At 40.9% G+C, this 16596-nt stretch overlaps 1 protein-coding gene and 1 long non-coding RNA gene across 7 annotated transcripts; one reads left to right on the top strand and one right to left on the bottom strand.

Annotated features, from left to right (window-relative positions):
* Window positions 1-3552: 3552 nt before the first annotated feature.
* Window positions 3553-13106, bottom strand: ppef1 (protein phosphatase, EF-hand calcium binding domain 1). Of its 6 annotated transcripts, none has more exons than XM_044029545.1 (18): window positions 13018-13106; window positions 11523-11555; window positions 10555-10682; window positions 10398-10458; window positions 8409-8572; window positions 8218-8332; window positions 7800-7846; window positions 7185-7351; window positions 7065-7101; window positions 6809-6958; window positions 6279-6430; window positions 5947-6187; window positions 5686-5871; window positions 5425-5567; window positions 4893-5002; window positions 4648-4811; window positions 4201-4285; window positions 3553-4124 (listed from the first exon to the last, which is right to left on the bottom strand). In XM_044029545.1, exons 1-18 carry the CDS (start codon window positions 13070-13072, stop codon window positions 3901-3903), a joined length of 2262 nt encoding a protein of 753 aa, XP_043885480.1. In that variant the 5' UTR covers window positions 13073-13106; the 3' UTR covers window positions 3553-3900. The 6 variants fall into 6 exon arrangements, with proteins under 6 accessions (XP_043885480.1, XP_043885481.1, XP_043885477.1 ...); XM_044029546.1 differs by having other exon boundaries at window positions 4893-4999; XM_044029542.1 differs by having other exon boundaries at window positions 5686-6187.
* LOC122771952 lies at window positions 8597-10561 on the top strand. The gene is made up of 3 exons (XR_006360718.1): window positions 8597-8996; window positions 9998-10021; window positions 10293-10561. It is a non-coding gene; the product is annotated as an uncharacterized LOC122771952 (long non-coding RNA).
* Window positions 13107-16596: the final 3490 nt, after the last annotated feature.

Here is a 16596-nt window from a genome sequence, read left to right as displayed (position 1 = left end):
CATTTGCTAATGTAGCGACCCCCAGTGGTAGAAATACAAAATCATTATTTTTCAAACGACCTCGCTTGAGTTGGAGGACAGGCGTACTGGATGAAATGTCTGTACGCTCTGGGGCCTGGATTCACCACATTGCGGAAGTGGAAGGTCCCGTGAGTGGGCACAGGTGGATACGGGCACACGGGTCGTCTGCCGAGCCTCTGGAAGAACATCTGTGATGGTGTGGAGGCGGTGTTCATGTGGAGGGCGTGATGTTCAGCCTGATGAGGTTTTGCTCTTCTGGTCGTGGAGGTGTTTGGTGGAAGGGTTCTCACACCGGACCAGGTGGTGGAGTTAGGACTCGACGGTGTGGAAGCAGTAAAAGAGGGTGTGAAGCGTGTTGGTGCAGCAGGAGATGATGTAGGAGAAGAGATGGTAGAGAAAGAGTAAAGAGAAGGAGCGGAAGTGTCGGGCTGAGAAGCTTGGAAGTCAGTTACAACTTGTTGTGTAGGTTCTGCATGGAGAGTTGTGTACTCCTGGACTGTGACAGATTGTCCAAATCTGGTCCCACTGGGTGGCATCTTCTCTTCTTCTGTATTTGAGACAAGAGTGGGAGCTGGTGGTGAAGATATCGGTCGCTCTGGTCCTGAAACTAACAATCTGGTGGCCGATACAGTGGTTTGTTGCTGATGTGATGTCACGTTGTTTGATTTCTCATCTGCACCTTCCCTTCCAGTCCCTGTTTCCCAACCCTGAGCTTCACTTGCCTCCTGAAGTTGAGCTCGGTGAGATGTTTGAGCCTCATCCCTGGACCCTAACCCTGGAAACTGAAGGTGAGTGGGCTGGATTTTTGGGTTTGCCACTTGATTCCTCTCTGGTGAAGTAGACAGCAGGCTTAATTTGAGGTTTGCTTTTTTGGAGGCTGAATTTGTCTCGGTGACGTAGTGGGATTGTTGCTGGGTCTTCAGCGCTGCCGCAGAAGGAAGGTTCTGGGGAATGTCCGCCTTATGCACAGTGACCCCTGACCCTGTGAGTGAGTGCATCATGTCGAACTCTGACAAAGAGACAACGGATTCAAACGGTCAAGAACTTTTAACACTTCCACAGCTTCTAAATCAAAGACTGTACTGAGACAAATGTTCAAACAACACATCAGATAATACTCCACATCTGAACCTGAACCTTCATACTCACCTTTGCAAACGGGCTTTGTGCTATTCCACGTTTGTCCTTTACAGTACAACATTGAGGCACCGCGGAGCCGGAAGCCACTATTGCAGCTGAAAACGCTCCAAGAACCGTCTTTATTCACGCTGCTCGTCCCATGGGTGAGCGGTCCAGGGTCAGAGCAGCCGGAGCCTAAAGGAGGAGAAGAAAAAAAGTGCAAATGATGTTATGCAAAGTGCAAAGCAGCCACTTCTTTCTGGTGTGTTGTTCCTGCTTCAGAGATTGACACGTTCAGAGATGTTCTTCTTTGAACTGTGATGTGAACTTGTAGTAGATCAGCAGGTTCTGCCCATCTGGCACCTACAACCATGCCTTATTCAAACCAAATCATCTTTCTTCTGCATTCTGATGCTCAGTTTGATCATCTTGACCTTCTCTGCATACCTAAATACATTTAGAATTTTAAGTTTAAAATGTCCTAATTTTGCCACAAAGAACATAGCAGATAAATAATAAATAATAATAACTAATGACATATTTGGTTTAATTAGCAGTTGAACAAGTGTGAGTGAAGAAGTGGCTGTTGAGGGTCAAAAAAAGGTCAGAAAATACAAAATCTCAAAATTTAAATTTGACTTCATCCTCTAAATGTATACTAAACTTCTTCTTCAACTACTTCTACCAATACTACTACTACTAATAATGATACTTTTGAAGACGCTCCTCACCGACACAGACCGCAGGGTCCCGGGCCCAGTGTCCAGACACGCAGCTGTTGGTCCTGTAACCATGGAGCTTGTATCCAGGACGACAGCGGAAGATCACTAACAGTCCGCCGTAACGGAAAAATGTCCTCCCGTTCTCCAGATGTCTCAAACCGCTGCATCCTTCAACAGCACAAACTGCACACAGTCCTCACAGTGAATGTCTGAATTACAAAACAACAACACTGCTTCTGTTAAAGTTAATACAGACAAACATGAACTTACCTGGAGCACAGATGCAGAGGAGAAGGACCAGCGCTGCCAGGAGCCCCATCACAGCACGTGCTGTCCAGGGTGACACTTGTGGTACGGTTTGGAGGATGGAAGGAGAGGTAGTTGGAGAGAGAAAGTAAGAAGTAAATGAGAGGTTGCAAAATTGAGGGGAGGAGAGATAGAGCGATCGCTGCAGGACGGACACATGACAGGAAGGAGGAGAAGAGCTCACAAAACTCTCTGACAGAAGGATGTGGAGGTATCAGGGGAGACACTCTTCTTACCTGCGTTCAATTTGAAGTATGAAGTGACATCATGAACTCAAACTGTAGAGGGGGGAAAAAAAGAGAAGCAAACTCTAATGGAAAAAACATTCTAATTCTTTTGAATATTAGTCTACCTCTTTAGGACCTTTTCTGGACACCAAAACCTGGTCCTAATAAGGCAGATCCTCATTTCTGGTTAACTTTATGTTAGTATAAGGTGAGGAGAAAGCGTTAACTGGTTATGGTTAAGGTTAAAGGATAATGCCATTCCCTGGCCCTTTACCTACCTTACATTTAAACATCACAAATGAACGAGTAAACCTAACCATTAAATTATAACCAAACCTAAATCTAATTCTAAACCATAGTAGACCTTAAACTAGGTCTGGGATAGAATGTGATAACCAGCCACAATATCCTGAGGTTCTAAATTTTATTTGTCCTCGTAAAGATACACATACAAGTATAAACAAGCGCAGCTATTATTCATATGGGTCACTGCATTGACTTTAAGTGTCCTCACTAAGATAGCTGGACAAAAGTGTGTGTGTGTGTGTGTGTGTGTCTGTCCATATCACTCCCTGGCATTCTGCAAACTATAATTATCAAATGGTGAAAGTGGTTTAGCAGACACAGGCATCCTGTCAGCCGGAGTAAATAATAGGTTCAGATTTTTACTGAAGGCATTTACTTCTTGTGCCACACACACACATGCACACACACACGCACACAAGCGCACACACGTACACATGCACGCACACGCTAAAATCTATTGTAAAAATAAGACAGATTTAACAGGTATTTTAAGAAAAAAGCCATTCTAATAACAGCTGCAACTCCATCATCATCATCATCATCATCATCATCGTCATCAGACATATTATCTATTATGATGTGGTCCAGGTATTTATATTTCCTGGAGACACATACTGTATCACATTCCCTGACAAATACTTTGTCTCCTCTGGTTCTGCATATCATTACACGTCACATCATAATTAACATTAATATGAATTGCAACTTGCACATTTTAGAAGTTTCTATCCCCTTGTTTGCATCTGCACAGAGATCCCTGTGTAACTTCACTGCTTTTATCATGTTTCCCCCGCACACACACACGTTTTCAGATTTTAAACAAATAAATAAAAAGCCTTTCTACACATTAACATTTTTCAACAGTACAAATATTTATTTTCTATAAACATACAAACTTGGATTTCGCCCCCAAGATTTATTTTACAGGTTTACAAAGGTTGATGAACAACTACAAACGTCATTTTCAGAGATAAATGTGTCACGGCTGCTCTTGTGTCACTTGACTCGCTCCCAAAACAACAGAGGAAGTTGGGATTGAAAAAATAAAATGTCAAAATAAAAGCCCTACGCTGCTCTTCACCGAGTTTGTGTAAATTATAACATAAACTGTTATGAGTAAAGTAAAACACCTACAATAAGAAAAAAAATAATGTGAACTAAACAAACACAGCAGCATCACAAGGATCATAGGTCACTGTTTAACACTTGTCTCTGTCTATCTTTCCACTGAGGTGTGTATCCTTGCTGTCCAGCTTGTGCACCACTCTGAAGGCTTCCAGGAACTCCGTGAAGTCTATGCTGCCGTCCTTGTTGAAGTCGATGCTGCGCGCCAGGTCGTCGATGGCTCTGTCGTCAATGTCGACGCCCAGGTGGGCACTGAACAGGCGCCAGGTTTGACGGAACTCCTCGGTGGAGATCAGACCTGAGAAGAAGAACAACAAAAATCTTCATGTGTAAGTTACATTTGGATGTGAAATATCCTCAAAGACGTGCAGCACCTGAATGGTCTTTGTCTATGATGTTGAATATGATCTCGATGTCTGTTCTGTATCTGAACAGAGTTTCAGCCAAGTTTGGAGTGACCTGTAACAAGAACGAGAGCAGATATACAATAGTAGACATGTAAAACTATGGTTTATATACAGTAAGTTAAGCGAGATGTATTGTATTTCTAAAAGAACCTAGTTCCACTGTAACACTTCATTTCAGGCTGTCAGAGGAAATGAACTGCCATTAAATGTGCACAGTTTTGCACCAAATTCTCATTTTTCAACCTCTGCAGCCATCATTGCTGACCTTTAACTGCTGAGAAAGTACCACATTATTCTCCTTTTAATGCAGAAAAACATTCATTATACACTTTCTCTTGAGTAGTACATCTAAAACCAGCAACTTTAAAAATAAAAACTATCATTTAAGTATCACATTCATGAATTAAATCTGACCTGAGGCAGAGAAATCCCTGGTCCCATGTCTTCGAAGCACGACTGATACTCCACACTGCCATCTGGTGTCAGGCGAGTTAATTGTGGACGGAGTGTCCTCCAGGGCAGGTCCAGTCTCAGCACTGACTCCAGCACCTGAGCCCACTCGCTGAGCGACACGCAGCCTGAACGAAGATCACATGTTGACGTGTAACAGCTGTAAAAAAAAGTCAGGCTGCGAGGTGACAGCGTGGGTTAAAGGTCACCTGTGTTATTGTGGTCGTGCTGCTGGAAGCCTGCCATCAGCTCAGAGCGGTGAGAGAACAGCTTCTCCTTCAAAGCCCTGAAAGCAGAACCTTCAGCAGCTCGTACTCTGCTTTGACAAAGACATGCAGTCATTGTTATTAATTATCCTGTGAGTTACAGAGCAAAGACATACAACCAATACAAGAAATGCAAACACCGGAGAGCCTGGAATTAGCTTTAAATTCAAAACACTTCTGGACTTTAGGACGTCTGTCCAACACTTTCTGAAGGATTTAAGGAAGGTCCATTATGTCTGCAGCTGTGTTTATTCAAATATTCGTTTACATTTCAGCTTGTCAAAGACACCCAAGGTGATGGGTCCAAAAAATGAATTAATTAATAAAAGCCACAACCTTGTAAAAGTCCATCTCCGATGATGAAATGTGATTTTTTTTTTACACTTGTACAAATGTTCAAATTCTGCAAATAATCCCTCCAAACTAAATGTAACACACTGGAATTGTCTTAATGCGGAGAGATCACACGCCGTACCTCTGTGTCAGGGTGAGCTTGCGTGTCGTGCGGCTGACTTGGTACTGGTAGAAGCGGGGAACCAGTTCTCTGCCCAGTTTGATGTAGGCACCACGGTTGCTTCCCTCCTCGTAGTAGTTAGACGCTGAGAAAATAGTGATCACCTGTTGCAAAAAAAAACATGCAGTCATTTAGTTTTTCCTTCTCCGCAGACACAAGTGTGTCTCACACTGGGAAATGTTTTTAATGAATGAATGAATTGATCGCTTGCTTCCCGTCTACCTGTCCACCGTGACACAGCTCATATCCCTCCTGTTTGCACTCGTGGGACCTGATGAGCAGCTTGAGTCCGTGCTGCAGCAGCAGTCTCTGGGTGGTGTCGGGGCCAAAGTAGCAGCCTCCACCTCTGAACGTGTTGGGGCTGCATCCTTCTTGGGTTTTAGGGTCGCTCCATAATATATCCACAATCTGCAAAGGGAGAAGGAAGCTGATAAATGTCGCAAAATCAAGGTCGGTGAATTCCCCTGAATCTGCTCGCCTGACCTGTTTCCATTCCTGTTCATGTTGTGGAGGCTCCGGGTGGGGGACAGAGGACAGAGAGTCCAGAAAGGGCACTTGGAGGACATTGACAGTGTAAGGAGTGCTGGGAGGAGATAGGCACGGGTGAGGTGAGAGGCAGGACGGAGTTCGTGGAGAGCAGATTGAAGACGTGGATGAGGACGAGGACGATGAGGACGAACAGGAGCCGTTGCTGTCTTGACGTCTGACACCGTGTCGTCTCTTCCTTTAGGAAAAAAAAGGGATGGTTTAGAATTCTAGTTCACTGAAAATGTACATGTAACATCTTCAGGCTTCTCTTTGGCTGTCTGTCAGACCTCAGAGTGGGCGTTTTTTGGTTCTTGCTCTGGTTACGACTGCTGCTGGGACGAGAACCGCCCGACGATCTCATTCTCTTTGCTTTTCTATAGGACTGACCCAGGTCTAGCTCCTCCAAACTGCGTCTGGGAAACCTCAAGGCAGATTTCACCTGGAGCAGAAGAGAAAAGAAGACGAAAGAAAACAGAAACATATTGTATGTCTTTTTGAGTGTTTAACACTTCAGGGTTAACAGTGTGGCCAAGAGCCACTAGAACTTGATGAATTAAGATTACTAATTACTATTAAGAGTACTAATCATTAAGTCCTAAGAGTAAATAAGGAGCAATATAAAGTGCAATATTATAATAAATATTATGACCGAAAGGCTAAGGCTAAATTTTTTGACAGGAGTTCCTCAAGGCTCAGTGCTTGGACCGATATTCTTTACCTTACGTACTTCAATTAGGCAACATTATTAGAAAGCACAATAAATCCATATGATATCAGTTTGTTGCATTTGAAGTGAGTGAGGATTGTTCTCACTGACCTTGTGCCTCTCTATGGAGCCGAGGAAGTCCAAGTCGGTCTGGTCTGATATCCCTCCGTGCACGATTAGGATCTTCCCATCAATAACTGTCGCGAGTGGCAGGAGGCTGAAAATGTCCTGGATCAGCCGGAGGATCTCGTGTCCATGAGCCTGCACACGGTCACACACAACGTAAAAAAAAGGCGGTTAACCATGTGAGGCTTTAATCTTTGTAAACCATTGGTTAAACGTAGAATAAATCTGGACTTCACTGTACCTTGTACTTCTGCATGACTTCTTTGGTGAAGCCGTATCTGAAACAACAGCAAAACAACATCACAAGGACATATTTTTTTTGTATTGTAATAAATCAATATCTTCTTTTTTTTTCCTCCACCTGAGGTTCATGATGTGGTCTTCGTGGTTTCCGCGGTTCAAGTGCACGTAGTCGGGATACAGCAAAAGATAGGCGAACAGGACGATGACCACTTCGATCGACTTTTTCCCGCGGTCCACAAAGTCCCCGTTGAACACATACGGCGTGTCCGCGGAGGGAAGGCCATTCTGAACAACAGTGACATCCCATAATAAAATCGACCCACTGACACCAATGTAAAATCAGACCTGTAGCTGAATATGTGACTTTTCATAAAGAGGCTTAGGCTTAAAAGGATTAGTTCAGGTTTTTTGAAGTGATGTGAAAACATGGCTCCCGGTAGAAAGACGTGAAAAACAGATTTCAGCCTTTTCAGCCCATCTTTATCTCACTGTTAGACAGACTTTTCCAACAGGAAACTGAAGGTTGTAAACCACTCACTCTCCCACACCAAATCCCATAGAGAAAATCAGTGATTTTAACATCACAGCACACAGGAGACTTCAGTTTCCCGTTGGAAAAGTCTGTCTAACAGTGAGATAAAGACGTGAACAGATCCTTAACACAATTTTGCTGCGAGATAAGTAGTGATGGATGAAAAAACAAGTCCAGAAAAAGGGATAAATATTGCCTTACCTTATAAAATATTAGAAGTAAGTCATCCAGCCGCCCGTGCAAATCACCTGCACCAAAAGGAGAATAACGTAGAAGCCAGCAAACAAATATTACTGTGGGTGTTGTTTTTGTTTTCCTCTTATGCTCAAGTATGCTTGAGTTTAATGAGATGCGACTCCGCGGGAGGAAGTAGCCGTGGAAGAGGTGTGAAGTGGCTTATCAGTGTGCAAATAGGCAAGACCCCCTCTCTTGGAAGTATGTTATTAAGCAACAGTCAACTGTATTTACAGCACGTTTGCCGACATCAGCGGCCGTTTAGGCAATAAGCACTCGCTCATTTAATCAGTGACTCACTGTATGAAGCAGGTGCACAAATCTTAAACGTCATGATTTTTCAACCTTCAATTCACACATAAAACTGAAACCAAAGGTCACGCACCGCATATGGTGATCTCGTTGATGTAGGACGTGGACAGGTGGATGATGTTGGGCATCTGTTTTAGCAGTTTTTTGGTCTCGTATAGCAGCTGCAGGACATACCTGGCGTGCAGAGTCTGTGTGGAGGAAAATAAAACCAACGTCAGACAAGCACAGGTGTACAAAAGGAGCGGACTTTGACGTGTTTGGTACCTGCTGCTCTTTAAACGCGCTAAGCAGAGCGTTCATGTCCGAGACAGAGAGAGGAAACGATAACCGGGGCCCGGCGTACGAGTCTGGGACAGAAATCAGGCTGTAGCAGGTCTCTCTCTCTAACCAGGGGTCGACCACTGGGTCCAGCAGCTGGGAAATCAAGTCTGGAGGTGTAGACAGTTTGAGAACAGAGTGGAGAACACACTGAGCTTCACACCAATGTCTTAACCACACTTCTTTTATCTTTTTATCTTGTTTGGGGTCAAATCATGAAAAGGACAATAGTGGGCAGCATTGTTTTTGTTCATAGAATCCAAACATTTATCTGGACTTTCAGTTTCTTAATTTGGTTGTTTGACTTTTATTTTTGACTCAGTTACTGGTGTTGTGTTTTTGTCTTTGTCAGTTTTTTTGTGGACTTCCTGTTTTACTTTGACACATCCTGTTTCACTCCCTTTTCCCTCCTTTCACATGACCAGCCCCGCCCTGATTAGTTTCACCTGTGTCTCGTTGTCTCTCCCTTTGTTCCCTGTCAGATTCTCTGTTATGTTGCTCCTCGTGTCCTGTGTCCCTGCCGTTGTGATCCTTGTAAGTTTAGATTCATTTTTTAACTTTTTTTCTTGTTTTATGTGCCTTTTGTTTTCTACATCAAACATATTTTTACCTGCACTCACCCCTGAGTTGTCCTGCATCAACCAACTGTGACACGTAATGTGAGAGCAGGATATACGTAATCTTAATTTAGCATTTTGAACACACTCACTTTGTTAGGTACACCTATTATTGCAAATTTTAGTTTAATCAGCCAATCAAGTGGCAGCAAATAAATACAATTAGGCATTAAGACAATCTGCTAAGAAATTAACATTTGAATGGGGGGAATGGTGATTTAAATGGGTTGTTTTTAGAAACTGCTGAACAAATCTCTACAAAAAACATATATACATTTAAATTAATGTAATTCCTTGTAATAAGGGATTGACACGACAACACCACATCCAGCTCAGTGTGACCTCACTGAAAAAAACCAACACTCTATTATGGTAATAACAATTAATGACCTCTAATTTATGCACACAAATGACACGGAACAGTCTACTTACAGGCTCGTATGTGTTCTGTGAGTCTTTTTGTCTATTTCCACTTAAAGTCAACTGAATGTCCTTAATTTCCGGCTCACACACACAAACACAGACGCTGTTAATATTATACAGACTCAATGTGCGTAAGAGGACGTACAGCAGATGCTGTAATGAGAGCTGACCTAAGGACTGGCTTATCAATGGAACATTATGCTTTTTAGCTGGATGAGTGGGTCACTCCACACACGGCTGTGTCAGTGCAACACACCAACACACCGGCCTCCACATCCACAGCAGTTGCTAAGTAACAGGGTTTTTTTTACGCAACAGGCTTCCTAATCCAGACCAAAACAAAGTGCTGTGACTAACACGGGTGTTAATTTCATGTTAAGTCAACAAATAAACTTCTCTGTGTTTCAACAAACGATGATTAAACATCTAATGAAGGATTGTTACTTTATTTTTTGTACTACATAACATTTAAAACACCTTTCTTTGCTTTTTCAGGTTTCCATGATAGAACCATCAACTGTGAGTATGTGGTACATTTACAAAACATTTCAATTTGACACAATAACCTTTCATCATGTCTGAGACACACAGGATGTGACAATTAATTACTTTTAAATCAAAATCTGAGATTTGAAACACTTTCCTCATCTCTTGCACTTCAACTCTTTCTTTTTAAACACAATGTTTGGGATTAACTGGGTTTTATTTATTATCTATTAGGTATTTATTGTAAATTTATCTCTCACATCAATGAAAAGTGGACCTTCAACCTGAGTTCCTCAAATTACAGAGAACGTGTCAGAACATCCAAAAGGGCAGATGCCACTAAGGACGACTTAATATGACTGAATACTGACATGTATTGTTTTTAAAAACACCATTTTCTGCCTCTCACCTGGACCGTTTCCACTCAGCTGAGTAAAGTTGTCCAGCATGAAACTGAAAAAACTGGAGAGCTGAAGAAATGGAAGAAAAAACATAATGAAGCTTGTGATGAATGAATCAAGCCCCCCCCCACCGCATGTGTATGGGGACAGTTGGTGGACACTCACCTGTAGCTGGTCCTGTTCACCAGCGTATTCAATGGACTGAAAGATGTTCCAGGTGTATCTGCGTCTCATCTCCAGACGGGCCATGTAGCGCCGGTACCATCGCTGGATCAACACCGCTGCCTTCATAGCTACAACACAAAGGTCACCTGTCAACATGTTTCATTTTGAGCAGAAGGTTTCATTAGATTTCATCCATATCTTTCATTCATAGGATACATAGATGTTTGCACACACCAGAGGTGGAAACCAATGAATCACATTTACTCGCGTTACTGGAATTATGTTTTTGTAGTTTTTAAAAGAACGTTGGCCTGAATTAAGAATAATCATTTTTTTAATAAATAAAATTCATTCACCAGAAATGTTGGCAGTGAATGACGAGGACAGACAGGTGAATGATGAGGATACAAGGTCCCCGAGGACAGGGGAATGTCTGGGACATAAGATTCATCAGGACAGGTGAATGACGAGGTCATAAGATCCCAGCGGATAGGTGAATGATGAGGACATAAGGTCCCTGAGGACAGGTGAATGATGAGAACATAAGGTCCCTGAGGACAGGTGAATGAGGACAGGTGAATTGGAGCCAATTAAGGCCCCCGAGTGAGTGACCTTTGACACATCTTGACTCATAGATTATGTGTTTGCATATTTTGTTTTGTCAGCATTTTAATTTGTAAAGGTTTGCTTTTAATTGTAAACAATTCACGTGAGATTTGTGTTCCCTTGTCCTTTTTACACGACACAAGAAAGAATCCCCACCTTGTTAAAAAAGTAACTTTTACTCTGAGTAAATTTTTTCCTCTTTTTTTCTTTTTTACTTTAACTTGAGTACATTTTTAGATCAGTACTTGTACTTAAGTCAACTTTTATCCAAATAGTGGTACTTTTTACTTGAGTAGAATATAATTTGTTTCCACCTCTGGCACGCACGTCAGATTGATCAGTAGAGATGAGCAGGGTCTTACTCAGAGCCGGAGTAGTCTTTACCACTGCTTCATCTGTGAGAGGAAAAACTACAGCTGTGATTGAAAATCAATTAAAACATGCAAGGCAACACATGCACATGCACACACATGCACACACACAACAAATAATAAGACACTGGGGAGGTCATGAGCAACGGTGAGACTGGAAAACTAAGCAAATGAAAAGCTTTTGGGAGAAACAGAGGAGACGAAGACAGACTGCAAGGACAGGAAAGCAACCGTCTGTCTTTTAAAGACACTTCTTTTAAGGCTTAAGACGTACAGTATTTTTAAAGTTTGGGTTACAACAGGCCGGCTTTTTCCGTCAACCCTGTTTTCATGCTTTAAAACCTAAATACACACGATGTTGAAATATCGCATAAATGTGGTTGCACTTGATGTATCAATAAGAGACCAAAGTGCAACGGAGACATATTCAATGAATAAAAGATGAAACATTACTTAGACGGGAGGAGGAATATGTGCACAATATTCCTCACTTAAGTGGAAAAAGTAAATATTAGATAATAGATGGAAGCAGCAACAAAAGACGACTAAGTGGTTTGTTCCACCGTCTTATCTTTCTTCTGTGGTGACGGATTTTAAATTTCGCTCCATCTCCTGCGTTCCTTCGTGAAAAGCACACATACGTTTGCATTTACTTGGACCGAATCCTTTTGATATTTTGATATTTAGATTTGAGATAACCGTGCTTCACAAATGTATTAGACAAAACCAGCCAATGTAAAGTTTATGGCCAACGCTGCACTAAATGAACAGTAATGGTCATTATCAAAATCATTTCTTATGTTTCTTTAATGTTTAATAAATCAGTGTGTAAAAATTAGATTTTTTAATGCTAAAATATAATTATTATTGTTGTTAAATGTACTGTTTTACAGAAAAACTGAAAAAATAGTAAAGCATATTATTATTTCTTGATTAAAATGTTAAATTATAGTTATTTACTTGCATTCCTGAACATAATGGTTGAATATTAAGCTTGATTCATTTCTAAATGAATTCAATTTCCAATTAAATAACATTTTTAGTTTTAAACAAGTTTTTGAATGATTTCAAAAACTTGTTTAAAACTTGTTCTTCATCGGTCGCCTTGGTTTTGTGTTTTGAACTCAATCCTCTCCTCCGGCTCAGTGGCCTTACCTTAACTGTGATTTTTGAAATCAGGGTCTTATGTGATTAGTGACATCTTAAAGAAGCAGCTTTAAAAGCCTTTGCTAAAAGCCTAATTCTGCTCATCGTGCCTGCACTCCCAATTAGTGTCCGACACCTCTGAGCCGAGCTCACATGCTGACTCTGATTTCACTTTGTGTTCTTTCTCCGACACCTTTCCCTGGAAACAACAGGTCCAAATGTCAATGTCGTCCCAGCTGACAGGCCGGGGGACATGACTCAGTCCTGCTTGGACCACAGGGACCATGACGGCTGTGAAATTGTTGTGTTGTGCTTTCACTCCACTGTAAACCAGCCACACCTGTCTCCACTTTCTTCCCTTGTGTTTCCGTGGCGATGGAGGTGCCACATCCCATGATGACCAGCAGTGAAGTCCAGGGTTCACATTACTTAGTGTTTCCCACACTGTAAACAGCAGCAGCAGCAGCATATGTGAGCAACACCATGGCACCTGAAAGGAATAAGAAGACATTTATCAATGTTGGCTCCAAAAAACATCAGCATTCTACATAGATTAACTCACTAAGTTGATTGACATCTTTGGTATGTATGTATGTATGTATGTATGTATGTACGTATGTATAGAATTTATATAAATTCTCAGTGATAAATCCAAAAAATAGTATCGTAATTGTATCGGAATTCACTTTAGTCTTATACAGTATGTGTTCATTTATATATATATCTATATAGATATATATATAAATTCTCAGTGATAAATCCAAAAAATAGTGTAGGCTGTAGTCAAGCCTTGGCAAAAACTATAACAAACATATTTTGCTTTTATTTGATGGGACATAATGGCGTTAAGGGCCGAGAGAGGAGGACAAACAAGCAGCAAATGGCCACAGTTGACAAATGAGTGACCTGGCGACCTTAAAGTTACTAAATCTTTAAATTTCAGTCACTGCAGTTCAATAATTGGTGGGGTTTTCACCTCACAATAACATTTTTTTTTTGCTTACAGTTTGTTTTGTATTGTATCGGAATTCACTTTAGTCTTATACAGTGTGTGTTCATCACGAGAATAATTACAATATAACAAAAGCTGAAGAAGTTGACAGTAGGATAATGGTGGATGGATGTGAAGAGAACATGTTTTAATTCAATCCAATTCGATCCAATTATTGCATAATTGCTGTTATTGCTTAAACATGAACTGAGTCATTTAAATATCAAATGAAATATTTATTATAGCATTATTACAACTATTCTTAAAGGCTAAACACAAACTGAGAGGCTGCTTTTGATCCTCAAGTTCACTTAAAATGTTCTTAAAATATTGCATTAAAGTAATCACACAATCTTATGTCGTTCACGAGGAATAAATTCTGCACCTGCAACTCTGCCCGTGCTTTTATTTTGACAGGTCAGGGATAAAGAGGTGAATGTTACTCACTTTGCTTCAGCTTCTTCTTTTTAATCCTGCGACGCGGGGACGGTTCAAGTCAAACCAGCGGTTGTTTTTGAAGGTTCTCAGCGTGTGTGTGGTTGTAAACACCGACACAAAGTGCGCTACATCTACACTGCGAGACACGCGAGTGCGAAAGGTGATGGAGCAGTGAAGTGTTTGCCACAGGAGGAGGAGGAGGAGGAGAGGAGGAGGAGCAGCAACATGTCGGAAACGTCTCCCAGGTAACAGCCGTCATGATTTTCTGAATGAGCCAGGATTCCTTTGACAATTTTTCTTTCTTCTCATTCAGAGTTTACAAGACTCCCTTTACCCTGTTTTATTACTTTAGTGTATGATTAAAGCTGTTGTAACTTTATTTTGAAAAATACTGTTAATTTACATTTATTTTTCTTTTACTTTACATGAGAAACATGTTTTTCTTACACATGACAACACTTAGCCTGGAAAGTTCCAGTTAAAAAGCTGTTAAGTTTAGTATTTTGATAAAAAGTGTTTGTGTATATATATATATATATATATAAATAAATATATGTGTGTGCAGACAATGTCAGATTGAGTCTTTCTGCTCCAATCCATATTTTCCTTTGAATTAGAAATCATTTAAGATTTCTATAAATCAAATTTGAGAAAAACAGGACTAAACTAGTCATCAGTGCACACCTTATCCACGTAACACATCAAATAATGGCAGCCGGGTGAGAAAAAAAAAACCCCACAGGTGTAAATAATCAAATTAATGACCCTGACTTTCATGATGCAAGCAGTGCATCGTTAATATGACGAGAACACCTGAGCTTTTTCCTGCTAAAACACGTCTAAAAACGGCTGCCGTGTAAAAGGAAAACATACAAAAATCTTCCATTAAACCAACAACACACTGCACAAACATAGTATTTTAATATTTATTTGCCAACGTAGCAACACAAACCATGATTAAAAAGTAAACTAAAACAGTAAAAATCATTGTTATTTTTTTAACTCTTCATGCAGCAGCTCTGGTGCCAATCCTCTGTTGTACGAGAGCGACGGCAGCATGGACCTCCTGCACGGTCACCACCTTCAGTCTGTTGCTCCTCGACAGACGCGAGGCCTCGGCGCTCACCAGCCTGAGCACGACCGGCGTGGGGAAACTGAGTCGACTGCTCAGGAAATCTGGAGCCCTCGTCCCAGCTGCACTGACCTGCAGAAATAAGACATGAAGACTCATCATCCTAAACCAAAGGACTGTGTTTGGTAAGTTTTAAACACCACACACACACAGAGTTCCTGCTGGTGCTCTGACCTCTTTACGACCTCTGTACATGAGAGAAGAGTAGACTCGACTCCGCTTCTTTGCTTGTGCAGGACGTCTGCGTGTTGCCTTCACTGGAGCCTTCATTTTCTCATCATAAAGACGCAGGAGTCGCAGCAGCGTTTTTATGAGGTCACAGGGACGGAGTGAGAGCAGCACACTCTGATTGAAAACAGCTTGTCTCACTGAGACTTAACTACTTTCACACACCTGCCTTTAAAACGACTTTCAAGTGACTTCAGCTTGTTTGTGTCTAAAGCTTCTCTCGGCTGTTTGAGTCAGGAAAGATAACATTTTCTCTCCTCTCTTATTCTGATTAAATATCTACAGCTCCCATCTTTTAATTTAAAACAGTAAAGCAGAAGAAGGCAAGATAATGGGTTCATGATATGCTTCGTACTTGTAGCATTATAGTACTTTTACTTACTTTTATCCTTTGATGTTTGAAGAAATTTAAAACTGGACATATTATATATATTTGCACAAAGACAATATATGTCCTCATAAAAAAAATAAAATTAAATTAAAAGTCAGGAAGGAACGATAGATTTGAGTCCATTAATTATTGAACTTATTTGTGTATTTTTTTTTAGGTGTTATCACTTTCTTTTTTAGCCTGGGCAGATTTTATTCCCTGTATTTTTAGTTCTTCATTTATTTCTAGCCCAGTTTGGCTCTACACTGTCGCACTTCGCATTACTACGTTCTCCCCAAATGCCATGTAGTGTTTCCTCAACGCGCGTTTTGATGAATGGTTGTGTGTGGAGTGGTGAAACTGTGCCCTAAGGGGATAAATACAATTATCTGTGTCTATATAATAATAACCTACATCTGTCTTTGTACATACACCTTATATCTGCTAGTATACAATCATGATTAAGGAATAAAATGACACTGAACACTTTAATCTTTCTTTTTTTTCCTTTCTCTGACAGAAAGAAAGAAGTAATTTCATGGATTAAAAGTTTCTTTTATTTCTTTTTATCAAGGCTTCACCAGCAGATATGAGCTGTATGTATGAAGATAGACAGACAGAAAGCAAGCAGCATTTCCAGGCATTTTAAGATATTTATCAACTGTATTTTAAAGTAATGGGCCCACATTTCCTAATAAGGACACTAAAGTATCTGTCTGTCTGTCTGTCTGTCTGTCACTGACAAATGTAGCCAAAGTAA

The sequence above is a fragment of the Solea senegalensis genome, linkage group LG7 (genome assembly GCF_019176455.1).
Source record: "Solea senegalensis isolate Sse05_10M linkage group LG7, IFAPA_SoseM_1, whole genome shotgun sequence".
Classification (NCBI taxonomy): domain Eukaryota; kingdom Metazoa; phylum Chordata; class Actinopteri; order Pleuronectiformes; family Soleidae; genus Solea; species Solea senegalensis.
Note: the sequence above shows the minus strand (reverse complement) of the source record. Positions and strands in the feature narration are given on the sequence as shown.